The sequence below is a fragment of the Procambarus clarkii genome, chromosome 10 (assembly GCF_040958095.1).
Source record: "Procambarus clarkii isolate CNS0578487 chromosome 10, FALCON_Pclarkii_2.0, whole genome shotgun sequence".
NCBI lineage: Eukaryota > Metazoa > Arthropoda > Malacostraca > Decapoda > Cambaridae > Procambarus > Procambarus clarkii.
The window spans coordinates 33,439,803-33,466,138 of record NC_091159.1 but is presented as its reverse complement, the minus strand read 5'-3'; the positions used below and the strand labels follow the sequence as shown (position 1 = coordinate 33,466,138).

Here is a 26,336-nt window from a genome sequence, read left to right as displayed (position 1 = left end):
GCTCCCAGGGCCAGTAGGGTGCCCGGGGCGGGGCACGCGAGTTGCCGCCAATATATTTTTCTTCATTTTTTGCGTACAGTTCCAAATACATTTTATTTGTTTTTATGTGCTAATCCTATGTATAATGAACAAATACACTATATTATGGCAGTAAAACATCCGTACTGTCCGAAGACACTGTGTTAAGTGCATGACACTTGTGTACACATATGTTGCACATATTTACCATGTATCATGCTAATTTATGTATATATACAATCTATTTACAGACTATACATGTCACACACTATATACATTCACCATCAACACATTCAGAACACCGTGACTGTGAGCTGTCACACCCAGCCAGCCCTCCCTCACTCCTCCAACATTGTATTCACCAACATTGCTCCTCCCATCATACAGTTATTCACACCAATGTTTCATGTTCATTTATGTATATTTACAACATATGTACACATTATACACTGTCACACACTATATACATTCACCATCAACACATTCAGAACACCGCGAGTGTGAGCAGCCACACCCAGCCAGCCCTCCGTCACTCCAACATCTTACTCGCCAACATTGCTCCTCCCACCATACTGTTATTGTTTTTATTACACTATTTACACATGTTATATATACCTATCTACATTTTTATTTATGCAAGTAAGCTGGTATTTTTATTTATGCAAGTAAGCTGGCATTTTTATTTATGCAAGTAACTATGCAAGTAAGCTGGTATTGTGTCCAAACAGTACAGTGGCCACCATACACTGCATGAGAAATCACACATCAGACAGCAGATGACGCTACAATTACGATGTCACCTCCCTCACCAAAATAGCTCCTCTCAACATACTCCTGTTGCTGTTATTACACTATATACACACACTCTTTGTATATACCCATGTACATGTGTGTTCCTCATAGCGAACCACGACGCTAGTATGGTGTGCAAAACAAGAGTGGCTGCCACACATAGTGAGGCTACCTCAATTCTTTCCCTTCCTCCTTCCCTCGCCAAAATTCCTCCTTCCACAATACTACGCACAACACTAATTATAACCACAATCCTGGTCACTGATTCCTGTAAATGAATAACTGACCACAAGTTTATTTTGAAAAGGAGCCTAAGAAGTCGTTTGAAGATTCCTAGATGGACGAAATAGTGCTGTGGTGCTGTGGCTAGCGCTGTGAACATCGTGAACAGCATTGAATCACTGATATTTGAACATTGTACCCAGTCATTATCACACTCAGGCTCTTCTATAATACTATCATGGCTAAATAATACAGGTTATATATATATTTTGACATTATTAGGCGATGCTGTGGTTTCACGCTGAACAGGAGTGCTGTGCGCTCATGCTGCGAGCGCCAGCCTTGGTTGCTCACTCACTACTGAGGCTCTCACACCTGGGAATGTGGACCACGATTTTTTTTAAAGATGGCGTCTGTTTACAAGAGCCCTGAGGAAGCTGATGTGAAACCCATGTAGCCACGGGAGTTTTGAATGGAACGTGAAAAATACAAATACCCGGAAGCGCGTAGCGCACCACAGACATGGACCTGCAGGCGCGTTGCGCAGTTAAAGGGTTAAGTGCATCTGGTATCTCCCTCGCGTCCAAGCTTTTCCTGCACACTATACAGTGCCTATGCTACTGGCACCTTGCATTTCTTTATAAATATTGAATTTCATAAATCTGGACCCAGAGCTGAGTGCATGGCATGCTTTCAATTTCTCTTTCAAACTTTGCCACACTCGTGTTGATAACAGTTATATTTACAGGGGGTTTGAATTCGACGAAGTGATGGATTCGTTGCAACAGGCGATGCCTTAAGGGGGCTTTTATGCAATGCATTATTTAGTATTATAAATCAAGAATATTTCATTGCTATATACAGTACTACTAAACTGTATAATAATGAATCATACTATCTGTATACTGTATACCTTAGAAAAGGCACACTGTATATAGTACTGTATACAGAATTTTGCTTGAATCATCTCGAGGCGCCATTTATAATTATAACTGCCTTGCGTGTGATGGTTACAAAGGATGTCAGTAACTGTAAACAAATATTGCTATGCCCACCATGCTGGATACCAACCTGAAGGAGGGGAGGCAGTGAGGGAGGGAGGCACTGAGGTAGAGAGGCAGGGAGGGATAGAAGAAGTGAGGGAGGGAGGGGAGGCAGTGATTGATGGAGGGAGGCATTGAAGGAGAGGCAGGAAGAGATAGAAGAAGTGAGGGAGGGAGGGATAAAGGCAGTGAGGGTGAGAGGCAGTGAAGGAGGGAGGCATTGTTGGAGGGAGTCTGTAATGGAGAGTGGGAAAAATCACTGATCAAGCGATGGTTGCCAAACCCTCCCGTCCATATGTTATTACAAATTTTAATTTTAGCTGTACAATATTTATGCCAAGATATGTTAATTTTCATGAATAACTATACATTATTAATCATTAACATGTTTTATTGCCTTCTGTTTATTACTTAAACAAATACAGCTTTATTTGTGAATTATGCACAGTTGGCATCTGCGAGCAGGGGCAGACAGACTGTGTGGGATCTAGTGGGGAGTGGGAGGGGTCTTGGTTGCAGTGGAGGGACGGGCTTCCTCTGATACGCCTAACCTCGACCCCATTAGCCAAAAAAAATTAAAGTACATTACAATATCAGTAAATTATGACTAGATTTTACTCTTAAGTCTAAACATTTATATATTACAACACAAGAACTAAATCTGAATTATTTTTAACTTACCATCAGAGGACCATGGATGGGAGTGCATCTAGCAGCTTTTAGAAGATTCTTCTGAGCTTCCTTGAACTGTCTTTCTATATAGCAGAACAAGAAGTCAATCATGCTCTCCGACTCAAAGCTCGATTCCATATTCTGAATTGATATAAAAATTAATGACATAAATACAGTGGAACCTCGATTAACGAATTTAATCGGTTCCGGCACCGAGCTCGTCATGTGAAACGCTCGTCTTTCAAAATGAATTTCCCCATTTAAAAAATGGAAATAAAATTAATCCGTTCCACCACTGAAAAACATCAATATGATATTCAATTTTTTAAATAATGGAGCAGGCACGACATACACAGAACGATCCTTTATGACATTTGTCTTGTTTCAATTTTTTTCATTTTTTTTTTTAGAAAATGTAGCAGCCTACCTGATATTCACTGAACGAACCTTTTTGACATTTGTTCTTTTTCAAATGATTTTGATTAAAAACAAAAATCAATGCTTTGCAACATTACAGCAGTCACCCTTTACATTCCAGCATCATTAGCATCTTTAAAACAAAAACAACAGTTATTTGCATCGCCGGAGGTGTCCGAGAATTTGTGAGAACCAGCGGGAATGTTAGGAAGCACCATGTGCTTTTCTCGTTAATGATGCGAAAGTTCGTCAATCGAGACAAATTTTCGCCGAGTGGCGTGCTTGTTATTCAAAATGCTCGTAGATTGAGGCGCTCTTCACTCAAGGTTCCACTGTACTTAATTATCTGGAAGATAGTTAAAATAATGAAGCACTCTTTAACTTAAATATATTATTACAGTACAGTACATTTATTTAGAAACTTTCATACTGCAGCCCAATTTTGTTTCTTAGTAAATACACTATTATTGAACTAAGCTTAATTTCTTATCCGGCTGTAACTATTGTAGATACTGTATTTCATACTTTTTTCAGTGTTATCTTAATTTTCCCCATCTACAGTACCCATTTTCTACATTTGCTAATCTATGTACCCTACCTTTGCCAATCAGCACATTTGCTATTCTATACATAACTTCTGTCAATCTACACATCTCTTTTGGTTAATAGAATCAGCCAATTCTTGAATTCAAATATTTTTACTATGTCTCTTTATGAATGAACATGTGGGTCTCATAATACAATTGTCTTAATTTTTGACTTGCAATCAGAGCTCCTGGGTTCGATTCCTTAGTAGGGTAGAAATGGTTGGGCACTTTTTCCTTCACCTAATGCTTTTCTTCACTAAGCAATAAATAGGTACCTGGGAGGTAAGCAATGGTTGTGGGGCTGCACTGAAGAAAAGTCAGTAGTTTGACCTAGGGGAACCACAATACAAACCTAAAGTGTAGTGTATGTATGTATGTATGGTTTTGGGGGTTCTTCCACTCCCCGAGCCTGGCCTGAGGCCAGGCTAGTATGTATATGTATGCACATTCTATTAACTATATGAAGAAGGTACAAAATATATATACCAAAACAGAGATGTAGAACCAGAAAACAGGATTGGTTCAATAGAAATTGTGAGAGGGCCAGAGAGGGAAAGATGAGGAAATGGGTACATTATAGGAAAAGGCCTAACCCTCAAACAAACTAAGCACAACAGGGTTTGTTTTGGGACGCCTACCTTTCTGGGTGCCTATCCCGGTCGATGGCAGACAGAATGCTCCAAACCACAATAGGGTTTCTATAGGCCATTGCTCCTCATGCCTCTCTGAGGGGGCCAGGTTCTGGCTCGTGGTCCCCGGTAGGCAAGAACTCCTAGCACTTTGACTGATGCCAGAAAGTTATACATTTCCATTCAGCCTGGATAGCTCCGGGGAGCCAATGGGGCTCCCCCCAGAAAAGTACTTCCCTAAATTAAACTGAATTATCAGTTATTAAATGAATGAAATAAAACTCCTGATTATCAATGAAAACATTCGGGGAGACACGTCCCTGGTGCGGGAAAGGAGGGACTCGCCATATTGGAACCAGAGCTGAGAGACGTGTCACCATATGTGAGCCCCATATTTTTTAGAACAGTGATGTTCCATACATTTAACTATATAAATTCTACAAATTACACACTACTGAATAATATTACAGCAAAAATATAGATATAAAACCATGCACAGACACTGAAATTATTATGTAAAAATGTATTTGGGGCAGCCCCTGCCACACTCAGCTGTCGGCTACCAGGCTGACCTTGGATTCTTGTTCTGTATATATAAACTCTCAACACACAACCTTTGTGGTTCATTATTGGTCACAAAAATGTAGATAGTTATATCTACATGAAGACATGTGTATGTAGTGTAATAACAGCAAAAACTTTGATTGATCTCAGAATATAATATACAGTGGTACCTCTGCTTACGAATGCCCCCCTTTACAAACTTTTCGGGTTACGAGCCTGATTTCTTCGTGAAATCCGAATCGGGTTACGAACTTTGCCTCGGGAAACGAAGTGTTGATTAGACACAGACATTCCCCCATGCACTCAAGCTCTATCAATAAGCTGTTCTACCTCTTCACCCTTACTTCATTACACATAGAAGTAACGAAGGGGGAATTGAGTAAAACCCTGGTTTGTGTCTCGGAGTGGTTGCAGGATCCAAGTAAGTTCAGTAGAACTTCTGGTTGCAATTCTTTTACCATGTCGTAGCTCAGTCGTTTAAGGCAACGTCTGGGATCCTCTCGGACGTAGGTTCGAACCCTCGTCACGGCCCTTGTGGATTTGTTCATGAAGTGTTGATACGCGAATGGCCGACCTAGCGCGTCGTGATACAGCGACCATGCCTCAGTTTACCAGAGCCTCCTGCCTAGTGACATTCACGCCTAAATTCTTTGTAAAGAATTTAATTTTTATTGGATTTTTGGGTATTTGAACATAAAAATTATTATTATATATCTCGCCATGGGTCACAAGAAAGCCAGTGATAAGATTCAATTCTTAAAATGTGGCTTGAGTGTTTTTCAGAACTAGGCTTTGAGAGGTTTGAGCCTGAACCTGAAGTGCTTATTGTTGAGGAAATTGTTACTCTGGGCCAGAAATTAGGCTTGAGTTGGATGGTGCGAAGTGGAGGAGTTGGTGGAAGAACACAGCAAAGAATTGACCATGGAAGAACTCTTAGCCCTTCACAAGGAACAGCAACAAGAGGCAGCTGAGGAAATGTCTTCAGGGGAGGATGAGGCAGTACAGAATGTCCCTTCCTCAACAATTAGGAAGTGGTGTAGACTGCGGGAAGAAATGCAGACTTTCGTTGAAACGACTCACCCAGAGCAAGCTGTAGTAGGCTGTTGCATTAACCTTTTCAATGACAATGTGATACCTCACTACAGACAAGTGTTACAATGAAATGAAAACAATCCTCAATGGATTGATTTTAGTGAGAAAATCAAGCAGTGAGCCACAAGCAAGTCCTAGTGGTATGCAGGCAAAACATGCAAGAGAGTGTACCCCAGAGAAGTCATCACTGCCTGATGTTATAATGGAAAGGGACTCCCCCTTCCAAACACTAACAGCTCTTCTCCTCCCCCCCCACCTCCTCACTGTCTTCCATAGGCCAACAAAAGTCATCAATAAAGGTAAATAAAAACTTGTCCATACTTTAGTACTAGAGATTTGGGTGAATTAGGTATAAAATTTACTTTGAAGTTAATTTCTTGAGGAGTGTGGAATGGATTAATTCAATTTACATTATTTCTTATGAGAAAATTTGCTTCGGTTTACGAATTTTCGGCTTACGAACTGTCTCTGGGAATGGATTAAATTCGTAAGCTGAAGTACCACTGTTCATATCCCCATATATGAGCTCCATAATTTTGAGAATAGCAATGTTCCACACATTGAACTATATAAATTCCACAAATTACACACTTTTGAATACTATTACAACAAAAAACCAGAGAAGAAATAAATGAGAGACATTGAAATAATTATGAAAAATTATATTCGCAGCAAATGCCGCCCCACGGGGTGGCAGGGTCATGTCCCCGAGAACCTACTTAAATTAATCAGCTCTAATAAATTGCTCAACCTCTCGGCTCCATCATAGCTAAAATATGTCACATACAGTATTTTATTTTAGTTTCCTGTGATCAGAGACTGCATTTTAACAATATAAGAAGAGAAAATATTTTTTTTTTAATAATTTATTTTCTGCACACCACGGGGGTGTCATATTTTAATGCAGTACAGTGGTTAACACTTTAACTGTGCAACCCGTCATATGACGTGTTGAGTAACTTACCCAAAATTGCACATCACGTCATATGACGTGTTGGAGTACTACGCAAGATTTAAATGGCTCGCAGATACACGGGTTCACCTCACCTTCATCAGGACTCTTGTAAACAGACGCCATTTAAAAAAAAATCGGGGCAACTTTCCCGGGTGTTAGGGCCTCAGTACTGAGTGAGCCATCAAGGCTGGTGCGTGCAGCATGAGCTCACAGCACTGCTGTTCAGCTTGTGACCACATCATCACCTAAAATTGTAAAAATATATATGTACATGCTATTATTTAGCGATGATAGTATTACAAAAGACCCCTGACTGTGATAAAAATGTCCAGGATTCTGATAATAGCAGGATTGTTGTGATAATTAGTGCTGTAGTGGGAGGAGTAATCTTGGTGGGGGAGGGAGATAGTGTTGATTGCTGACTGTGTTACCACCTTTTACTGTCTGTACTCGCTATACCAGCTTAGTTGTTTGCTACGGTGAACAAAACATACAGATAATTATATATAACATCTGTATATAGTGAATAAAAGCAAAAAACAGTATGGTAGGAAGAGATGGTTGGCGAGTCAGGTGAGGTGAGGGAAGGAGGAAGTCGCAGCCAGTGGCGGGCTAGCTGGTGTGTGGTGGTCACTCCTTGCAGCTGTTTGACTCAGCATACCAACTTAGTAGTTCCTTATGGTGAACACAAATGTAGATACCTATAAATAATGTGTATATATAGTGTAATGACAACAAAAGGAGTGTTGAGAGAAGCCATTTTGGTGAGGGACGTGGCGACATCTGCATGACTTGTCGTACTGGATAAGGATGGCTACTATGCTCCTTGGGCACTATACCGCCTTAGTTGAACAGTTATGGTGAACAAAACATGTAGATACTTTATATATAATGTGTGTGTGTGTGTGTGTGTGTATAGGGTAATAACACCACAAACAGTATACTTGAAGGAGGAATGTTAGTGCGTCTGGCCTTGAACCAGTGAAGATGGGAGGGAAGGAGGGAGCATGAGTTGTGTGTGGCCACCTGTTACTGTCTGCCATCACCATACAAGATTAGTGGTTTGCTATGGGGAACACAAATGTAGATACTTATATACAGTATAACATCTGTATATAGCGAATAAAAGCAAAAACAGTATGGTGGGAGGAGGAATTTGGCGAGTGAAGAGTTTTGAGGGAGGAAGTAGTAGCAAGTGGTTGGCTGGCCACACCTTGTTGCTTTTTTGACTCGCATTATCAGCTTAGTGGTTCGTTATGGTGAACAAAACATGCAGATAATTATATATAACCTGTGTATATAGTGTAATAACTGACAAAGTATTTGTTCACTGTTTTATGAACATAATTGAATCAATCAACCAAGGGAGCCGGTCGGCTGAGCGGACAGCACGCTGGACTTGTGATCCTGTGGTCCTGGGTTCGATCCCAGGCGCCGGCGAGAAACAATGGGCAGAGTTTCTTTCACCCTATGCCCCTGTTACCTAGCAGTAAAATAGATACCTGGGTGTTAGTCAGCTGTCACGGGCTGCTTCCTGGGGGTGGAGGCCTGGTTGAGGATTGGGCCGCGGGGACACTAAGCCCCGAAATCATCTCAAGATAACCTCAAGATAACCAAGATAATAATATGCACACCATAATTTTGAATACAGCGATGATTCACACATTTTATTATATAAATATATCACACTACACACTATTGAATAATAATACAGCAAAAAAAAGAAGAAAAAATAAAAAAACAATTAAATAATTAGGTAATTATATCTTTGTGGTAACCCCCCGCCTGACAGCTTCGGCGAAGCAGAGCTTTCCCGACGCTTGCTGAGTCAGCGTCTCTTTTTTGCCAGACTTCCTCGACCTATTGCGACCAAAGTATGCCACTTACGATTTTTTTATTATTTTTCCCATGATCAGGGAACACAAATTAACAGGTTAAGAAGAAATTTTTTTGTTATTTTTTTTTATGAGCCTGTGGGTGACAAAGGCCAAATAGCCCTTAGCAACACATGAGTTAAGGTGTAAAAAAGTGCAGAATGAGAAGGATTTGTGAATTAAATGTTGTTTAATTCTCCAGGTTATGACAAAATAGAGAGCAGAAGAAGTGAACAGTGACCAGACAATTCAAGCTTGTATGTACATTAAGATACTAGATAGCCAAAACAATATGGTAAGTCTGGCACATGGTATAACAGAATATGATTTCAGAGACCAACCTCCTATGTGTGAGGTGTGTGCAGGATAATCTTTTCCATTCATTCCCTTTATAAATGTAGTACCAAAGGTCTTTTACAAATGCAAACTCCTTGCCAAATATAATTTCATACTAGAATTTTGTTCCTACAAACTTGCCCATTATTTAATGTTTCATATGATGCCATTACAGTGGAACCTCGAGTGATCAGCGGCCCCAATTATGAGCATTTCAAGTAACGAGCAAGCCACTCGCAGAAAATGTGTCTCAACTGACGAGCTTTCGCTTGATTAACGAGCGTTCCGACTGGTTCTCGGACACCTCCGACAAGAGTTTTGTTATTTCGCAAGACGAGTTTCCACATGACGAACTCGGTATCGGAATGCATTAACCCTTGCACTGCTCACCTATTTTCGGCAAAAACGTCTTGGTGCAATTGTCAAGGACATATTTTTGTTATTTTTACAAATGTTCAGGTAAATTTAATGTCAAAATGTTTCCAAAGTCAACTATTTCCATTTCAAAACACAAATAGTAATGAAAACATTAAAAAACATTAAAATATAGCCAAATTAAAAAACAAAAAGCACAACTCTCTGAGCGCCTAAAGGCGCTTTGCGCAGTGCAGTGGTTAAACTTGTTAATCGAGGCGCCACTGTATATCATTTTACATTATATATCATATTTTGTGGTAAACCACAACAGTGAAAAATTATTACCTTCAGCATACTGGAGATATCATGGTTACTATTGTAACAAGATGACGACATGATCTTAAGCAAGACTGCTCCACTCTCACAATCACTGACTTTGGCAGAGTTGCAAAGCGTCAACCCATGTCGCAGCCACTCTTCTGCCGTGATACAGCTTATGTTCATTGATGACTCCAAAATTTCTAAAGTGTTCTCTACTTCTTCTCTAATGTCATCCATCTCATCCAAGCAGGAAAAGTAGAGCATCTCTTGAGTCCAAGATAAGGTTAGGTTTGTAACTGGTTGGTTTTCTCTCTCATTTTCAAGACAAGCCACAGATTTTGAGGTTAAGTTTATGTAAGCACATACTGGCATGTACCTCTTAGCCAGTGAGTAGGAAAAAGAACTTTTCTTTTCATAAAATGTTAAGAGCGTTTCTTTGTATAGTTGCAGGGAGAGTATTCTTCGCTGGTAATTCCCATCCGGTGTCAAGTTATAGTGGAAAAACTTTATAAACCATACCAAAAGCTCTATATTAATTTTAAGGACAGGAGAAGCTTTAAAGTTTTTCATAAACTCTGGGGAACAATCACTTGAAGTCTGAATTTTAAAAGACAACTTTTTAAGCTCAGCTGCAGAGGCATCACGTAATCTAATTACTAAAGCCTTGTAACATTTGATTATACCTTGCCTAAATGGGGTTGAATCAATATTCATATTAAACTTGAAAAATGTTTTAATACAAATTGATTCTTCAAGTGAAACAGGTTGCGAAGCCTTCTGTGTGTGGCAGAGAAGAGACAAGGCTTCTCCTCGTACAGTCTCGTTTATGTGATTAAGTGCTGACTGGATGTACAACATAACTGGGAGAACGGTTATTTCATTAAATTCATTCTCATTATTATGAACCAGGTCTTCGTTAGTACTTTTTTGTGTCTGGAAGGTGATTAGCCTCTGACTTTGTACAGTACTATGGTCTTTTAAACCAAAAATACCAAAGGAGCGTGCAACTCTTAAAATTGCCATTCTTGCAACCCACCCAGCTGTAGTATCTTGGCAGCTACTAAGCAGATTTAAATATATACTAGGATAATGATGTAGAGTAGGTGGTAGCCATAATGACACCATGTGCTGCTGGGTCAATCTGGAATCACAAGAGATATTCTGAAATCATTCTCCACAATGACAGAAAACAGAAATCAAGTATTGAATGTAATGAAGCACCCACATTCTGTATGGCCTACTTAGTAGCTTCCTGGAACGTAAGTGCTGGTACTGCTAAGTCTTCAGACTGTACCAGGCCTCTATGACTTGTGTAGGTCTACTGGGAACCAGGACCAGAATCTAGTTTGCTCAACAAGGTGAGTAGAGTATAGAGATCAAACATCAGCCCAAAATCTGAAGAAAGCAGTGCAGAAAGCCCAGGCAAAACAAAACCCTGCTTAAAAGAAAGAAATTCAATGAGGAAAACAAGTTGAGTGAGTTGGTTAGAGTGAACAAGACTTACCCTAACTAACCTCACCATCTCTAGCTAACAGCCAGTCACATTCCACCTCATGCATTAACCACCAGTATGAAACCCCAAATCTCAGAGGAATGAAGGAATTAACAGGCCATGAATGGGGCACTATCGAGAGAACACAGAAAGGAGTACTTCATGACATTCAATGTTCAATGTCTGCATTGGCCACTTCAGTAGCTCCCAGGGGACTCACTAAGGAGGACAGCTTTGCTGAAAGAGAACGCATAATTAAAGATAGAATAGGGCTAACCCGTGGGAGAAGTAAGACCAAAAGGTACAGAAAGAGGGGTTCTGAGCCTGGAAAAAGGGAAGCATACAAAATTGTGAATAAAACAGCAAAAATGGTCCAGCTGCATAAGGTAGGATAAAGAAGACATCAGAGCAGACAGTTTGAGACACTGCATACCCAACAAGAAACAAAGAACCCCATTAGGTAAAACAAAGCCAGGAATCCCCAGGAACAAAATTTAGATTTTTTTTAAAGAAACAAGAGGGTCACAGACCCATAGAAAAGTACCAAAGGATACACCAGGCTAATATAAAGAACCTACCAACTCCAAACGGACCTGGCTCAAACACCACAGTGTCGGAGGGCTGCATAAAATGGGTAAATAAATACGCCAAACCCCTACACAGGAGGTGAACCACCAAAGACCCTCTTAAGGTCACTGGCAGAAAAGAATACACCACTGCTGAACCTGGCAAAGAAGGCAACCCACCCCTACAACAATGGAATGTGCAAAAGTGCCAAATGGACCCAAACAAAAGCTTGTGACCATCTTGTGAACCAGGAGACATCAATAAATCAAAGATGAGAATGGTTGGCTGAAGGGTGCACCAGGAGGCCAAGGAAACTAAAAGAAAAAGGACAGGAGGTTCCATATCCACAGGGCCAAACACACAACTATACAAATTTGTACACCACCCATCATAGTACAGGGCTCCCAACCTGGGTGGAAGAAGTGTCACAGACATACACATGTCTGAATAAAATGAGGCATTACCCATGAGAACTCTGGGCTCACAGCCTGAGGACGAACCCAGAACACCCAGATCTGAGCTGGAGTATTGAGCCAGAGGTACAAAATCATAGGGCCGAGGCACTGAACTAAAAGGTGTGAGCCACACCGTCAAACTATCAGCAGCACAGCCCAGAGTCCTAAGGTATAAAATCCAAAGGACCAGGGCACACAGCTCAAAGTGTGTACAGCATGAAAGGTACAGGACATACAGCTTTAAAGGTCTTGGGAACACAGCCCAATAAGCCTGAAGCTGGAGAGGTTGCAGGCAGATTACCATCCAATAAGGTATAAAATAAGGAAGGCCATTGAAAAATGGAGGGAATACTAACAAACCTGAAAGAGGGTTGTAGAGAGCCCTGAAGGCTGCTCCAAGAAAGAAATCAGAACTGCCACCAAACACCACACAATGAACATGAGCATTATGACAGCCAAGCCACAGAAAGCCTTGCAAGTCCCACCATAGGCCAACAGTAAAGGAGATTACAGGACTCGAGCACCGGAGTGAAAACCTAAGTGCCCTATAGGCACTAAATATACCCAGGATCCAAAGTGAACTGGGTGGGGAAAATAACAGACAATCTCAACTGGGACAACTAAGGATCCAAAGTTCCTTAGATAGGCCACTCCTCTGGAGTACCCTAAGCCCCCAGAATCTGCCCCCACCCAAACAACAGGGTACAGTTGAGGAGATTCATTCTGAGCAAGGGCAGCAGAGGAAAAAGTGGAGAGCAAGCAAAAGAAGCAGTTGTAATCCCAAAAGGCATTTCCAACCCACAGCTTCTTCATAAGGGGTAAGCAAATGGGCTGAAACCAGCAAAGTCCTCACCCAGGATATGGCAGAGCTGGAAGGCCAGAAAATCCTGGGAAAATAACTGCACACCCTGAGAGTACAGTGCAAGGTTGAGGGAATCATCACAGATGAAGAACAGTAATGGAATTTAAAAAGAAATGCTGCAAAGAAAGGGAGACAGACAGGACAGTCAGGGTCTGAAGAGGGCTGGAGGAGACTACATGATGCAGATAATGAGGAAAATTAACTTCCTTGATAAACTACTTCTGGACAAACCACCTGATTGAAGTGACCAGCAGAAACACCAGGTTATTTATTCAACATGGTGCCAAATTTCCTTCAATTTCCTTTCCTAATGTTTTTTTTGCTACACTTATGCCTTCTGGTGGGTTTTGCCTAGTTTCTTGGTCAACCCCAATCAGATCTCTTATTTCCCTCACCTCACAGAGTGAGGAGGATTTTGGTCTTGGCTATTGGTAAGAGATAAAAGAGTCATGGAGGCCTGTTGTGTTTGGCTAAGGCTTGGTGGTACCAGAGTTAAGCTCAGGTAACTACTGAGAGGTCCCCCCCCCTTAGAAATATAATGGAACACCAATCAGTGCAAGTAAAACAGATCAACATTTAGTTTCATAAAAGTATAAACAAGGAGAACTTTCTATTCTATCTCAAGACTTGTTTAAGTAAAAGTATCTAACCTGTTACCATGCAGAGCTTCACATACAATGGTGAAGAAATACTGAGACCAAATAGATGAAGACAGCTGCCTAAGGATTATCTTGTAAACAGCAGCACCAGCAGGAGCAAGATGGTTTACACTTAATGATGTTGCTAAACCTGCTGGCAATGTTGGGTGAAGCAAAAGTGTCTGAAAGAAAATGCAATGGTTTATTGATTGATATTATATATACTGTACATGCTAAATTTTTAATTGGTTAGTGCTTTATTTTTTATGTACCATATATGCTGGCTTACAAGTCGATCTGGTGCATAGGTTGACCCCCTAAACGTTTGAGTTGCAATTCAGATTTAGGCATATATTCACTGGATAAGACTACGCCCCAAAATGAGGGAGCACCATTTACCCTGCCCTACTGTATGCAAAGAAAAAACTACAGTATCTCATAAATATAAGGTAGCTTAACTAATATTTACTGCTAAGATTAAGGGGCTAGAATTAGTTCTTTCAAGCAACCATGTCAACCTCTTGACTCTGATAAACTATTGGCCAAGTTTCTTTTGTTGGTAGCACTCATAGGCTACAAAAACATGCATTATGTAGCGGAAACACAATGATATTAAAAAATTATAACAGATATACAGGTAATATAGAATGGCAATATCAAATGCCAATATTGCTGAAACAACTTCCATAAACTCCTACCGGTATGTTGTACCATGCAGTAGTATAAACAAAAATATACCAAGATAGGAAAACCCCCTCCCCCCCCCTGTAACAACAAGCCCCACAGTGAGGGTACCAACACCCAAGCAGGGTCAAATGGGCCCCATGGCCCCCAAGTCACCTCCTCCCCAGCCCCAGGATCCTCCATGTCAGGACCCAGGGCGGAGCTGTCCTCCAAAACTCTCTGCCTCTAGAGAAAAGGCAGAGTCCACCGGAAAAGCAGGGAAGAAGGGAGTCCGCTGCCACAACCCAGAAGTCCTGGCAGGAGGAATAGGCTTGAATGCCCCCACTGCCGATCTGGTTCAATAAACAGTCTTCACTCATTTTACCAGTTCCTGGTCCCACAAGCCCAGCATTGACAACTCTGCCCTCCTACCAGCGATGACAACTCTGCGCTCCTACCAGCGATGACGACTCTGCGCTCCTACCAGCAATGACAACTCTGCGCTCCTACCAGCGATGACAACTCTGCGCTCCTACCAGCGATGACAACTCTGCGCTCCTACCAGCGATGACAACTCTGCGCTCCTACCAGCGATGACAACTCTGCGCTTCAAAGAAGATTACTGATCATCAGTAAATACATCGAGCACAGTCAGCTAGCTTGTCTCCACACTCAGGTAGGTAACTATGTATAAGTATTTGCAAATGTAGCCCAAGACCACGGCACAAACAAAATAAGGGCCTTAATGATAAAACAAACCATCTAATTTATGCATAAGATTTGCATCCATACTGCAAGATAACATGCTTAGTTGGGTCAAGACAAAGTTTGAAATGGGATGGAAGTGGTCTTGTGGTAAAATATTGCCGTTTAGTGGCAGTTGCTGGTAGCAACCACATGGTCGTCTGGTAGTTTGCTATGGTGGAGATTGGTGATCGCTATATTGCCAAATTGCATCTGGAAGCAAGCTTTCAGATCTTATGATATGCATTCACTTGTATCTACATACTGGCTGGGTTGAGTATTCTCTGGTGCCTCTCTGGCACCATTATGATTCAGCACTGACAGTTTGAAAGGTTCACAGATGTGTGTGTGTGAAATGTCGACCTGCCATATTGCTGCTGATCCTATCCGGGAACTTGTATGATCTTGCCTTTAGGAATGACCTGATGGTATAACTCTCAAAGAGTAGAGGAAAAAAAAAACTCACCTCCTGAGCGCCAACATAAGAGATAGCGAGGGCAAGAGGTGGGTAGGTGCTCTTGGAGCTCCATGCAGCAAATGACACCACAGCTCCCAAGATATCAGTTGCTAGTACTTTTGCCTGGCCTGGTAGTCTATCCTCATGCAACTCCAGCAGCTCAGTCATGCAGGTATACACAATATCACTGACACCTGCTCTTTTTCAAAAATAGAAAAAAATCCATCTTTAATGTTATATACCTTAAAATTTCAAGTGGAAATAATCAGTATCATTTAAATGTTAGTACTAATTAGGTATGTATCACAAATGATGACTGATAGTTTGTGAAAGTAACCAAAAATATATTTGTCTTATCTTTCCATACCTTTAGCAGGATTCTCCCAGTTAGAATTCAGTAGGTGAAATACAGTATTCTGTCTTGAGGATTGTATACTAAATATCCATTTCTCTGATGGATGAATATTTTTAATGTATTCTTGATGCAATCCAGTAGCCTCTTGTTCTAGTACACCAGCTAAGCTTTCTTGCATCTTGTCACCCAACTTCCTCAAAGATGACAGCCACATATGTAACACCTAATGAAAACCAACTTTGCTTAATAATAATAATAATAAAATAATAATAATAATAATAATAATAATAATAATAACAATAATAATAATAATAACAATAATAATGATGATGATGATGATGATGATGATGATGATGGAGAAAATCCACATAAGCCGTGATGAGGATTTGAACCTATGCACTGGATATTCTCAGACGCATGCTTTGGACGACTAGACCACGACAAGATAAAAGAAATGCAACCTGAGATTCTGCTGAACCCCCGAGGATTCCCAAGGCTTCCACTAAAGCTGAACCAGGATTTCATACAATTTCCTCATGCACTCTGGATATGTCATTCAGTAATTCTACATCTGACGCCCCTCTTTCAATATACAGTGGCACCTCGACTTACGATAATTTCGAGTTACGATATAAATTTGATCGGAAAATGCGACTCGCCTTACGATAGTGTCATCAACTAACAATATTTGTTGATGTGCGTTCGGGTCGACCGAGCACATGGTTCCCTGTCGCGTGGGCCGACCTGCCTCAGTTTACTAGAGCCGCTCGCTTAGTGACGATTATGCTTATAAGAAATTCTATTTTTTTGGTGATTTTTTGCTTTTTGAACATAAAACTGATTATTATATATCACACCATGGGTCCCAAGAAAGTCAGTGGTAACGTTCAACATGTGAAAACACATGTGAGGATAACCATAGAGGCAGTACAGAATATCCCTTCCTCAAAAATTAAGAAAAGTGTGCAGCATGGGAAGAACTGTAAGCTTTTGCCGAAACAACTCGCCCAAATCAAGCTACAGTAGGCCGTTGCCTTAACCTCTTCAATGACACTGTGATGCGTCACTACAGACAAACGTTAAAACGAAGGGAAAAACAAGTGTCGCTATATAAATTTTTAGTGAGACAAACTAGCAGTGAACCACAACCAGATCCTAGTGGTATGCAGGCAAAACATAGGAGAGTGAGTACCCCAGAGAAATCATAACTGCCTGATGTTATAATGGAAAGGGGACTCCCCTTCCAAACAGTAACACCTCTCCTCCTCCCCCTCATCACCATCTTCCATATGCCATCAAGAGTCCTCCCTAAAGGTAAGATAAACATATGTACTGTATTGTAGTGAGAGAAAAAAATAACATTCAGTATAAAATGTATTTTTAAGTTAATATTTTTGGGAGTGTGGAACGGATTAATTCAATTCCCTTTATTTCTTATGGGAAAAATCATTTCGTCTTACGATATTTCGACTTACGATATGTCTCTGGGAACAGATTACCATCGTAAATCGAGGCCCCACTGTACATAGAAATCACAGTAACGTGATTCAGTGGTTCACTGAACCCTGGTTCAGCTTCAGTGGAAACCTCGGGAATCCTCGTGGGTTCAGCAGGACCCCAGCTTGCAATTCTTTTACCATGTTGTGGCCTAGTCACTAGCATCAAAAAACAAAACTGCTGACCAGAGAGAGGGAGGGTGCCAGGGAGCCTCCAGGGCTCAACCAGAAAATGGCATTTCATTACATTCAATGCTGGTTTTCTGTGGGGAGCCCTCTTGGCTCCCTTTAGCTACATAACCAGAGATAAGTAAAAAGAGGGACTTACCCAGGAGGCGGCTGCACCGCAAAGGTCAACTCTAGGACAAGACAACTGCCTGCAACCTGCGACCCAAAGCCACACATGAACAACTGGGACCAGAAACATTTACCAAATAATGGGTGGCCAGGACCCTGTTCGATCTCCAAAAACCCTGTGCCCAAATGTCAGCCCAGGACAAGTTGCCATACACGGCAGTCAAAACAACATACCGTACTTACGAATGTCATGGGAAAGAGGGTAGACCGCAGGCTGGCAAGACCTAATAATCCTGCGGACAACCTGAGAGACCCGAGCCCTGGAATAGGAAAAGAAGTCGTTTCAGCCTAAAGCACGTCCACGGCCCCAGAGGCCAAGGCGCACAGGTAATGGCACAGAGCCGCAACCGGACGTAAAACATGATGCACCCCCAGCCAGACCAACCAAGCATCAATAAACCATGGACCCCTCTAGAAGCCCGCCATTTCATTCTTCGCCAGAAAAGTAGGAGATGGCTGCAACCGAACAAAATGTCCACCAGGACTAAAAGAGCAGAAACCTCTGCGCCGGAGGAGAGCACGCACCTCACAGACCCTACACCCAGAGGCCAAAGCCAACAGGAATAGAGCTTTCTGGAAGCAATCTCGAACCGAAGTAGCCACCATAAACTGAGAAGAAGAGAGAAAAATGAGAGAGCACCCTGTCCAAGGACCAGGACGGCTCAGGCGGTGCATGAGCAGACCGGGGGTGAATTCAACAAAGCACGAGAAAGCTTATGGAATGCAAGCTGGAGTGGCTATGCCAGCGCTGCACGATACGAGGCTACAGTATTCAGCATAAGATGGTCCTGAAAGAGCCAAGAAAGAATGGACGAGACAACCCAAACAGAAATAGAAGTAAACTATGAAAAGAGGAAATGCCGAAAAGACCGCCAGACACCTCATACTGTTGCCGAGACGAAGACCACAGGTGGGACACCATAAGAAAAGCCACCTGATCACCATGAAAGTGCAGATACACCCGAGTCAAAAAGACCAAACACGACGGGTAGAGGTGCAGATCGAACCAGCCAGGCAACAGACTGGCCCAATCTGCTGGAAGAGGCAGAGTCGCGGAAAACATCCCGGGATCGGATACCGAGCAAGCAACGCCTGAAACAAAGGCTGGGCTGGCCAGAGCTACGAGGAAGACTCTCCCATGAAAAGACTCCAACCGAGCTGGAACTAAAGGCAACAGCTGTACCGGGGGAAAAGAGGTATAGGAAACCCCACCTTGACCAGTCATGCCGAAGAGTGTCCAACGCGACTGCCCCGCAGTCGGGGAAGAGCACCACATAACTTCAGAACTACCCTGACGCGAAGAGTGCCACCTCCGGGGGCCCGTGTGACCGGCAGAGCAAACTGAAGGAGTTGGTGATGACCGTCCATTCCGTGGACAGGCAAAGTAAATGGGACTGGCCTTCCACCAGGATGTTTGACACACCCCGGATGTGAACTGCGCGGAGAGCTAAACCCCGAGAAACCAGCAGACGAGTCACTCGAAAAGACCACCCCCAAAGAGCCAAGGATCGATGGGAACCCCCACAGTTCAGACAATGAATCACTGGAGCACAGTCCGACGAGAGTGAAGGCCAGACCGCCGCAAACTTCTGCATCGCACTGTGAACCCTGCGGATGGACGGAACCCACCGCCCCAGGCTGGCCTAGTGAGCACCAGTCATAAAACCCCAGCCGAGAAATGAGGCGTCCGGGAACACAAGGAGTGAGGGCTCAGGGAGGTGCCCAGGCACCGAACCCCGAAAGCTCCGAAGAGGAAGCCAGCAACGCAGCGACCGACACAAGGCCCACTGGGTTCGAACCCAGTGGTCTTGAGAGAAGCAGACGGGAAGCCTCTGAAGGAACTAGAACAGGCGCCAAAGCCCGACCTGACAGGTATACCAGCACAGCGAAGTGCAGACTCCCTCACGTGCTCAAGCAACTGCCAAGTGACCTGGGACCCAAGGAACAGCGGAAGGTGAGAGTGCAGCCGCCACAATGCTGCAGGAGGGAGGGACATGGAAGCAGTCTGATAGACCCATGTGAAGCCCAGCCAGGTTCGCCGATACCTCTTGCGGCCATCGCACAGGAGGTAAGCCGCAATGGCTTCCCGCACCACATGAGGCGGAATGCGGGAGGCCGAAACCCTCCGGAAGGAAGGGACCGAAGTACCCAAGGGAACTTGGAACCGAATCCAGGGAGGGGTCGACGCCATATCAAACTCGTACAAGGATGGGGGGATAGAAAAACCCCACTCCCTGCAACAATAAGCCCTGCTTAGCGGGTAACCAAAACTCAAGTGGGGTCAAACGAAGCCCAAGCACCCCAAGTCATCCCCTCCCCCGCCCCGGGAACCTCCACACCAGGACACGGAGCCGAGCCATCCTTCAAACCCTCCGCCTCAAAAGAAAAGGCAGCCGCCGGAAAAACAGGAACGAAGGGAGCCCACTGGTCAGACCCAGAAGCACCAGCTGAAGGAACAGACTCGAATGCCTCCGTTGCCACACCGGATGGTGGCATCCCCTGAAACTGCCCGAGTCTCACCACCAACTAAAGCCTGCCTGGACTCCAAAACCCTCAGATGCTTCGAAGGTGAGGTAGGGGGAAAGGGAGGAGGAACAGGACGAACAATAGCAAGGGAAGGACTAGGGGGCATGGACAAAACCAAAGTCGAGGCGACTAACACCCCCAAGTCTGTTTCTCTATAACCAAAACGGGGCAGCCTTGGGGCATCCAAGTGAGCAACCATCCTAGCGTGCTGCACCAACCTTAAACGCGCATGCAACACCAAAGCTTCCTGCACGCGAATATCATGATCAGTGGATTGGGTGAACTGAAGTTCACCACTCGCAGGACTCCGGGATGGTGTCACTGACTCTGGAGTCTGTGACACCTGACCGACCCGACCAACCAGGAGGCTTGGTTGATGATCAGGCCGCGGGGACGCTAAGCCCCGGAAACACCTCAAGGAAACCCAACAGGCAGCATGACGGAGGCAGAACAGGTGATTGTCACCCCTGAGACAAGGGGGACAGAGCAACCCTCAAATTCACACGAAGCGAGATGGGATCCAGAGGACACCTAACCTAACCTAACCTAACCTACGCATCCATCAGACCAGTGAGCCTCAGTAGGGGTTTCCAGGGCCCTTAAGATGCTCTGCTAACGGAAGCCCAGGCAAGGTACTGCTAACTAGCGCCCCAAACTACCAAGTGAACTTACTAAATGCTGAACCCCTGGGACATGTACACAAACACTGAGACCAAGCAGAGGACCACCAAGAATACAGAATGCTAAAGGTCAACAACACCACGGGGCAGACCCTCCACCAGGCAGAAAAAAAGAAAACAAAAACCCTGCACGAGTATAACGACACCATGCGGAATAGAGCCGGCCGCTATATTATGGTAAAAACAAGCTGCACAGTACCGTGCGCCCCTACCAGTGACGAAGCTACCTTCTACCCGGAGGCAAACAGGAGCGCATGAAACACCCCAGCTGACTCAAAGGTCGGGCAATCGCGGAGCACCAAAAGACCATGGCGGAAGTATGTTGCAAATGACGTGTGGAAGATAACTCCAAGCCACAAGGGCAGTACTTACAGAACAGAACACCTAGTAAAGAGAACCCTAGGCACATGCAGCCCGAGTACTGGTGAAAATACTTCTGTGGTGTTGTGAGACAGGACAGGACCACAGCACTGGAACAAATCTGGAGCCAGAGTCGCATGACTGCCAGATCTCACATCAGCCACAGAACTAGGGGTGTGGATAACCAGTGATGGGGCCTGGAGGGTTCCACTTCCCCCTCCCAGGAAAGGGGAGCTATACAGACAGTGGCACAGTGACATTTGTGACATCATGCTCACTTGCTCGTTTTTCGTTTGGGGGAGTTCTGTCCAACAGTTTGGCTTTTTTTCAGCAATATTTTAACCAGATAGGGTTTGTTTTGGGGCGCTTACTTTTCTCGGTACCTTACCCGGTCGATGGCAGACATAGAATACTTCCAACCACATGGGGTTTCTATAAGCCAGTGCTCCTCGTGCCTCTCTGAGGGGGGCCAGGTTCAGGCTCGTGGTCCCCTGTAGGCCTAAGAACTCCATTCGCTTTGACTGATGCCAGGGTCTAATACATTCATATAAGCCTGGATAGCTCCGGGGAGCCTCCACGTCTCACCCAGAAAATGGTGTTTTATTACATTCAACACTGGTTTTCTGCGGGTCCAACAATCCATTTTTTAAACATTTGTCCAAATTGATGCTTACAGTACAGTACAGTAAGTATCCACTCGATTTAACAGCCTATATGGGGTTGTACTCTGGTCGTTATTTCCGGGGCTCCAGTATTTCCGAAGTTAAGATGTCGGTAATTTTTCAAGTAACATTCAGGTAAGATATATTTTACTTAACTAAAATGAAATAAAGTTCATTGTGTAATTGCTTTCCAAGTTAGTTCCTGTGTTAGTGCCCATTCTATCACAGGTTACAATTAAAAATTCCTTCATATGACAAGTTGGATCACACAAGTGGACCACACAACAAGTAAACCATATTAACCAAACACCTCCCTCCCTCACTGCCACTCTTCCCTCACCCCCACTACCACCACCCTCCCTCCCTCATTGCTTCTATCCCTCCCTGCCTCTCCCCCCTCAATGCCACCCTTTATCACTGCCTCTACCCCTCAATGCCTGCCTCTATTACTGCCATCCCTCCCTCAATGCCTCCCTCCATCACTGCCTCTCCCCCTCAATGCCTCCCTCCATCACTGCCTCCCTCCCTTAATGCCTTCCATCCTTTCCTCAATGTCTTCCATCCCTCCCTCACTGCCTTCCTCATAACACGAGAACAGCAGGCTATGAGGAGGAAGGTACTAATAGGGTCGAGGGAGCTACTAAAGCGATCGAGGCTAGGCGTAGACCCGGACATGTCTGTCAGTGTCTGCTCGCAGATGCCAACTGTGCATAATTCATAAATAAAACTATATTTGTTTAATTATGAAACAAGAAACAATAAAACATGTTAATGATTAATAATGTATATTAATACACAAAAATTAACATATTTTGGCATAAATATTTTACAGCTAAGATTAAAATTTTGAATACAGTATGGGTGAGAGGTTTGGCAACCATCACCTGGTCAGCAGTCCTATCCTTCCCTCCGCCTCCTTTACTGCCTCTCTAACCACCACCACAAACACTCTCCCTGCCTCTCGCACCACCACCCCTAACACCCTCCCTCCCTCACCCCCAACACCCTCCCTCCCTCACCCCCAACACCCTCCCTCCCTCACCCCCAACACCCTCCCTCCCTCACCCCCAACACCCTCCCTCCCTCACCCACAACACTCTCCTTGCCTCTCTCACCACCACCCCCCCAACACTCTCCCTGCCTCCCTCCCTCACCCCCAACACTCTCCCTGCCTCCCTCACCACCACCCCCAACACTCTCCCTGCCTCCCTCACCACCACCCCCAACACTCTCCCTGCCTCCCTCACCACCACCCCCAACACTCTCCCTGCCTCTCCCCCACAGTGCCTCCCTCCATCAATCACTGTCTCCCATCCCTTCCTCAATGCTTTCGAGGTCGGTGGCCTGTTGCCATGTGAGGGCCCGCCGATACCAAAACAAACCCAATACTGACCTACAGTTATATCGACCGCCAGACCAGTATATGAGGCTCCAGATACCGGTCTACCAAACCGGTCGTTATTACCGGCAGATCGGTATAAAAGAGGCTGTTAAATTGAGTGGATACTATGTTGGAGGCGATGCTGTTGTAATCAGTTGAAGAAGTTACCAAATGAACAAACTTGAAATTTTTAAACTTACTGGTTTGTTCATTGGTTACAAATACATTTTCCTTCTTTGGAGAAAGGTTATTAAATATGTTTGAAGTAGAAATTTGCATTTCTTACCTGAAAAGCCTGAAATGTGTAACTTGTTGCACCTCTGCAGAGACTTCTGATGAGAAAGTATATGTCATACAAGAAAATGTTTTCATCTTCTCTGCCATCATATTCATTTTGCTTCTGAACTTGCGTGAGAGGCAGTACAACACACCGACCTGATTCTGGTCTGAGATCACAATGATGATTCTTATGATTTTCCTGTATTAATGCTTTTCTTACAGTGTTCACTTCATCCCAGTTAACACCTTCGTATATCCATTGCACTCCCGAATTGAAAAGCCCATGAAGAATCAACACAATTGCACGTGATGGCTGAACACATTTCATACTCCGGAGATTCATACTTTCATGATGAAACTTTAGCAGCTCTCCAATTGAATATTTATCATCTTTTTTAATTTCATTCATTTGTATTTTATTAACAGTCGACAGTACGTTGAAAAATTCCAATTTCTCGTTGTGTCGTTTCAGATACACGAGGATGATGTTTAGTGATGTTGCAGTGATCAAAGCACAATCAGACGGCAACTTATCACTTGTCATAGCTAATAACAGAGATAAATACATTTTTTCTAGGAGCCGTGTTATTTCTGGTCTCTCAAGCAACAGGAAATTTTGAGGAAAAATGTACTGCAAAATACCATAGAGTGCCTAAAAAGAAATAAAAAATAGTTTAGGTATAATATTTGATTAAAATAAAGAAGACATATTATGCAGTCTCAACAAAAATGTCTAATAAAATGTTTGTAATTATTTTCTTAAAATGGTTAAATATGCATTTCTAGAAATGCTTGTGGAGTGATATGAATGGTGGGATAGTATTGGGAAAAAAGTTAGAAAGTAATAATAATAAAATAATATTTGGAAATAATAGTCAAGTGTAATAACAAGTGTAATAATATAATAGAAAATAATAGTAAAGTGCAAGATAAATATGGGAGAATAATGGCAACAGGAGATGGGGATGATAAGGATCACCAAGATAGGAATAATATCTAATGAAGTAGTATAAAAAAAACCAGTATTGAAAGTAATGAAATACCCTTTTCCGATGAGTCTTCAGTGGCTCCCTGTTGCATAACCACCTGGATGGCTCCACACATCAAATTGCACCAGGCCCTTACAAGTCATTAAAAAGCCTACCAGAACCTAGAGCCAAAACCTAGCTCCCTCACAGAGCAGAGAATACTAGTGCACTAACCAAGAAAATAATCACTAGACAGGTAGAGCAAGACAAAACAGACAGCAGCAAGATACAAGGAAACCATAGGAAAAATTAGACGCACAATACTTATAGTATAACCGCTAATTCCACCTCCCCACTGCCAGGTGGTAGCACCAAGAGCTAACCTTTCAGTCATGAGTCAAACAGACACAAACTGACACACCTAAAAGGGAAAGGAAGGGTTGAGGGAGCCTCTGAGGACCCACCAGAAAAGACATTTCATTACATTCAACACTGGTTTTCTGGGGGGAGCCCCTGTGGCTCCCTGGAGCTACTTCACCAAAAACAACAGAATAAAAAGGGGACTTACCCGGGAGGCAGTTGGTGCTCCACTCCTCAACTCGAAGTCGAGACAATGGGCCGCAACCGCCAACCCAAAGCAACACAGGTCCAACTGGGTCCAGGAACGTTCACAGAGGAACAGTCCTCCGTTCCGGAATGGAGGACCTTGTTCGACTGCCAAAAACCCTATGCCCGAATGTCAGCCCAAGACATATTGCCAAAGACGGCAGCAAGAGCAGCAAACTTACGAACATCATGGGCATGTTGATAGACCGCAGGCTGGCTGGATTTAATGACCCTGCAGATGACCTGAGAGGCCCGAACCTGCAAACAGAGAAGAAGGGAAACCGGATCAACCCAAAGTGCGTCCCCGGACACAGAAGCCGTGGCGCGCAGATAACGGCGGAGGACCACAACCGGACACAACACATGAACCCCCAGCCTGACAAACCAAGCATCAACAACCCAAGGACCCCTCCGGAAGGCAGCAGTCTCATTCTCCACCAGAAAAGAGGTAGACGGCTGTAGACGAACATACCTATGACCACAACCAAAAGAGCAAAAACCTCTGCGCCGGAGAAGAGCATGAAGCTCCGCCACACAACCCCCAGAGCCAAATGCCAACAGAAAAAGAGCCTTAGCAGAACAATCCTGAACCGAAGGGGTCACAACAAACCAAGGAGAACGAGACTGCTTGCGAAACGGTGCAGAAGTAACATCAATACCGAAAGCAAGCTGCAGCGGCTCCGCCAGAGCCGCACGATATGAGGCGACAGTATTAGGCATAAGATGATGGTCCTGGAACAACCAAGAGAGAAAGGACAACACCACCCGAACTGAAAGCGAAGAGCAATGACGAAGGGACAAAAAGAACCGGAAGGACCACCAGGAAACTTCTTACTACCACTGAGAGGAAGCCCGCAGGTGGGAAACCAGCAAGGAAGCCACCTGATCACCATAGAGATGGTGATAAAC

The 26,336-nt window shown here is 43.7% G+C and overlaps 1 protein-coding gene across 3 annotated transcripts in view; it reads right to left on the bottom strand.

Moving 5' to 3' along the window:
* Positions 1-26,336, bottom strand: part of LOC123745659 (tRNA (32-2'-O)-methyltransferase regulator THADA) — a 49,832-nt gene that overhangs the window by 12,003 nt on the left and 11,493 nt on the right. For all 3 annotated transcript variants that reach the window (XM_045726440.2, XM_069321844.1, XM_069321845.1), the window contains 6 exons: positions 23,861-24,505; positions 16,125-16,335; positions 15,767-15,951; positions 13,906-14,075; positions 9,904-11,020; positions 2,757-2,888 (listed from right to left, as the gene is read on the bottom strand). In XM_045726440.2, coding sequence (XP_045582396.2) covers positions 2,757-2,888; positions 9,904-11,020; positions 13,906-14,075; positions 15,767-15,951; positions 16,125-16,335; positions 23,861-24,505 — 2,460 coding nt within the window. The remainder of the gene's footprint in view (positions 1-2,756; positions 2,889-9,903; positions 11,021-13,905; positions 14,076-15,766; positions 15,952-16,124; positions 16,336-23,860; positions 24,506-26,336) is intronic.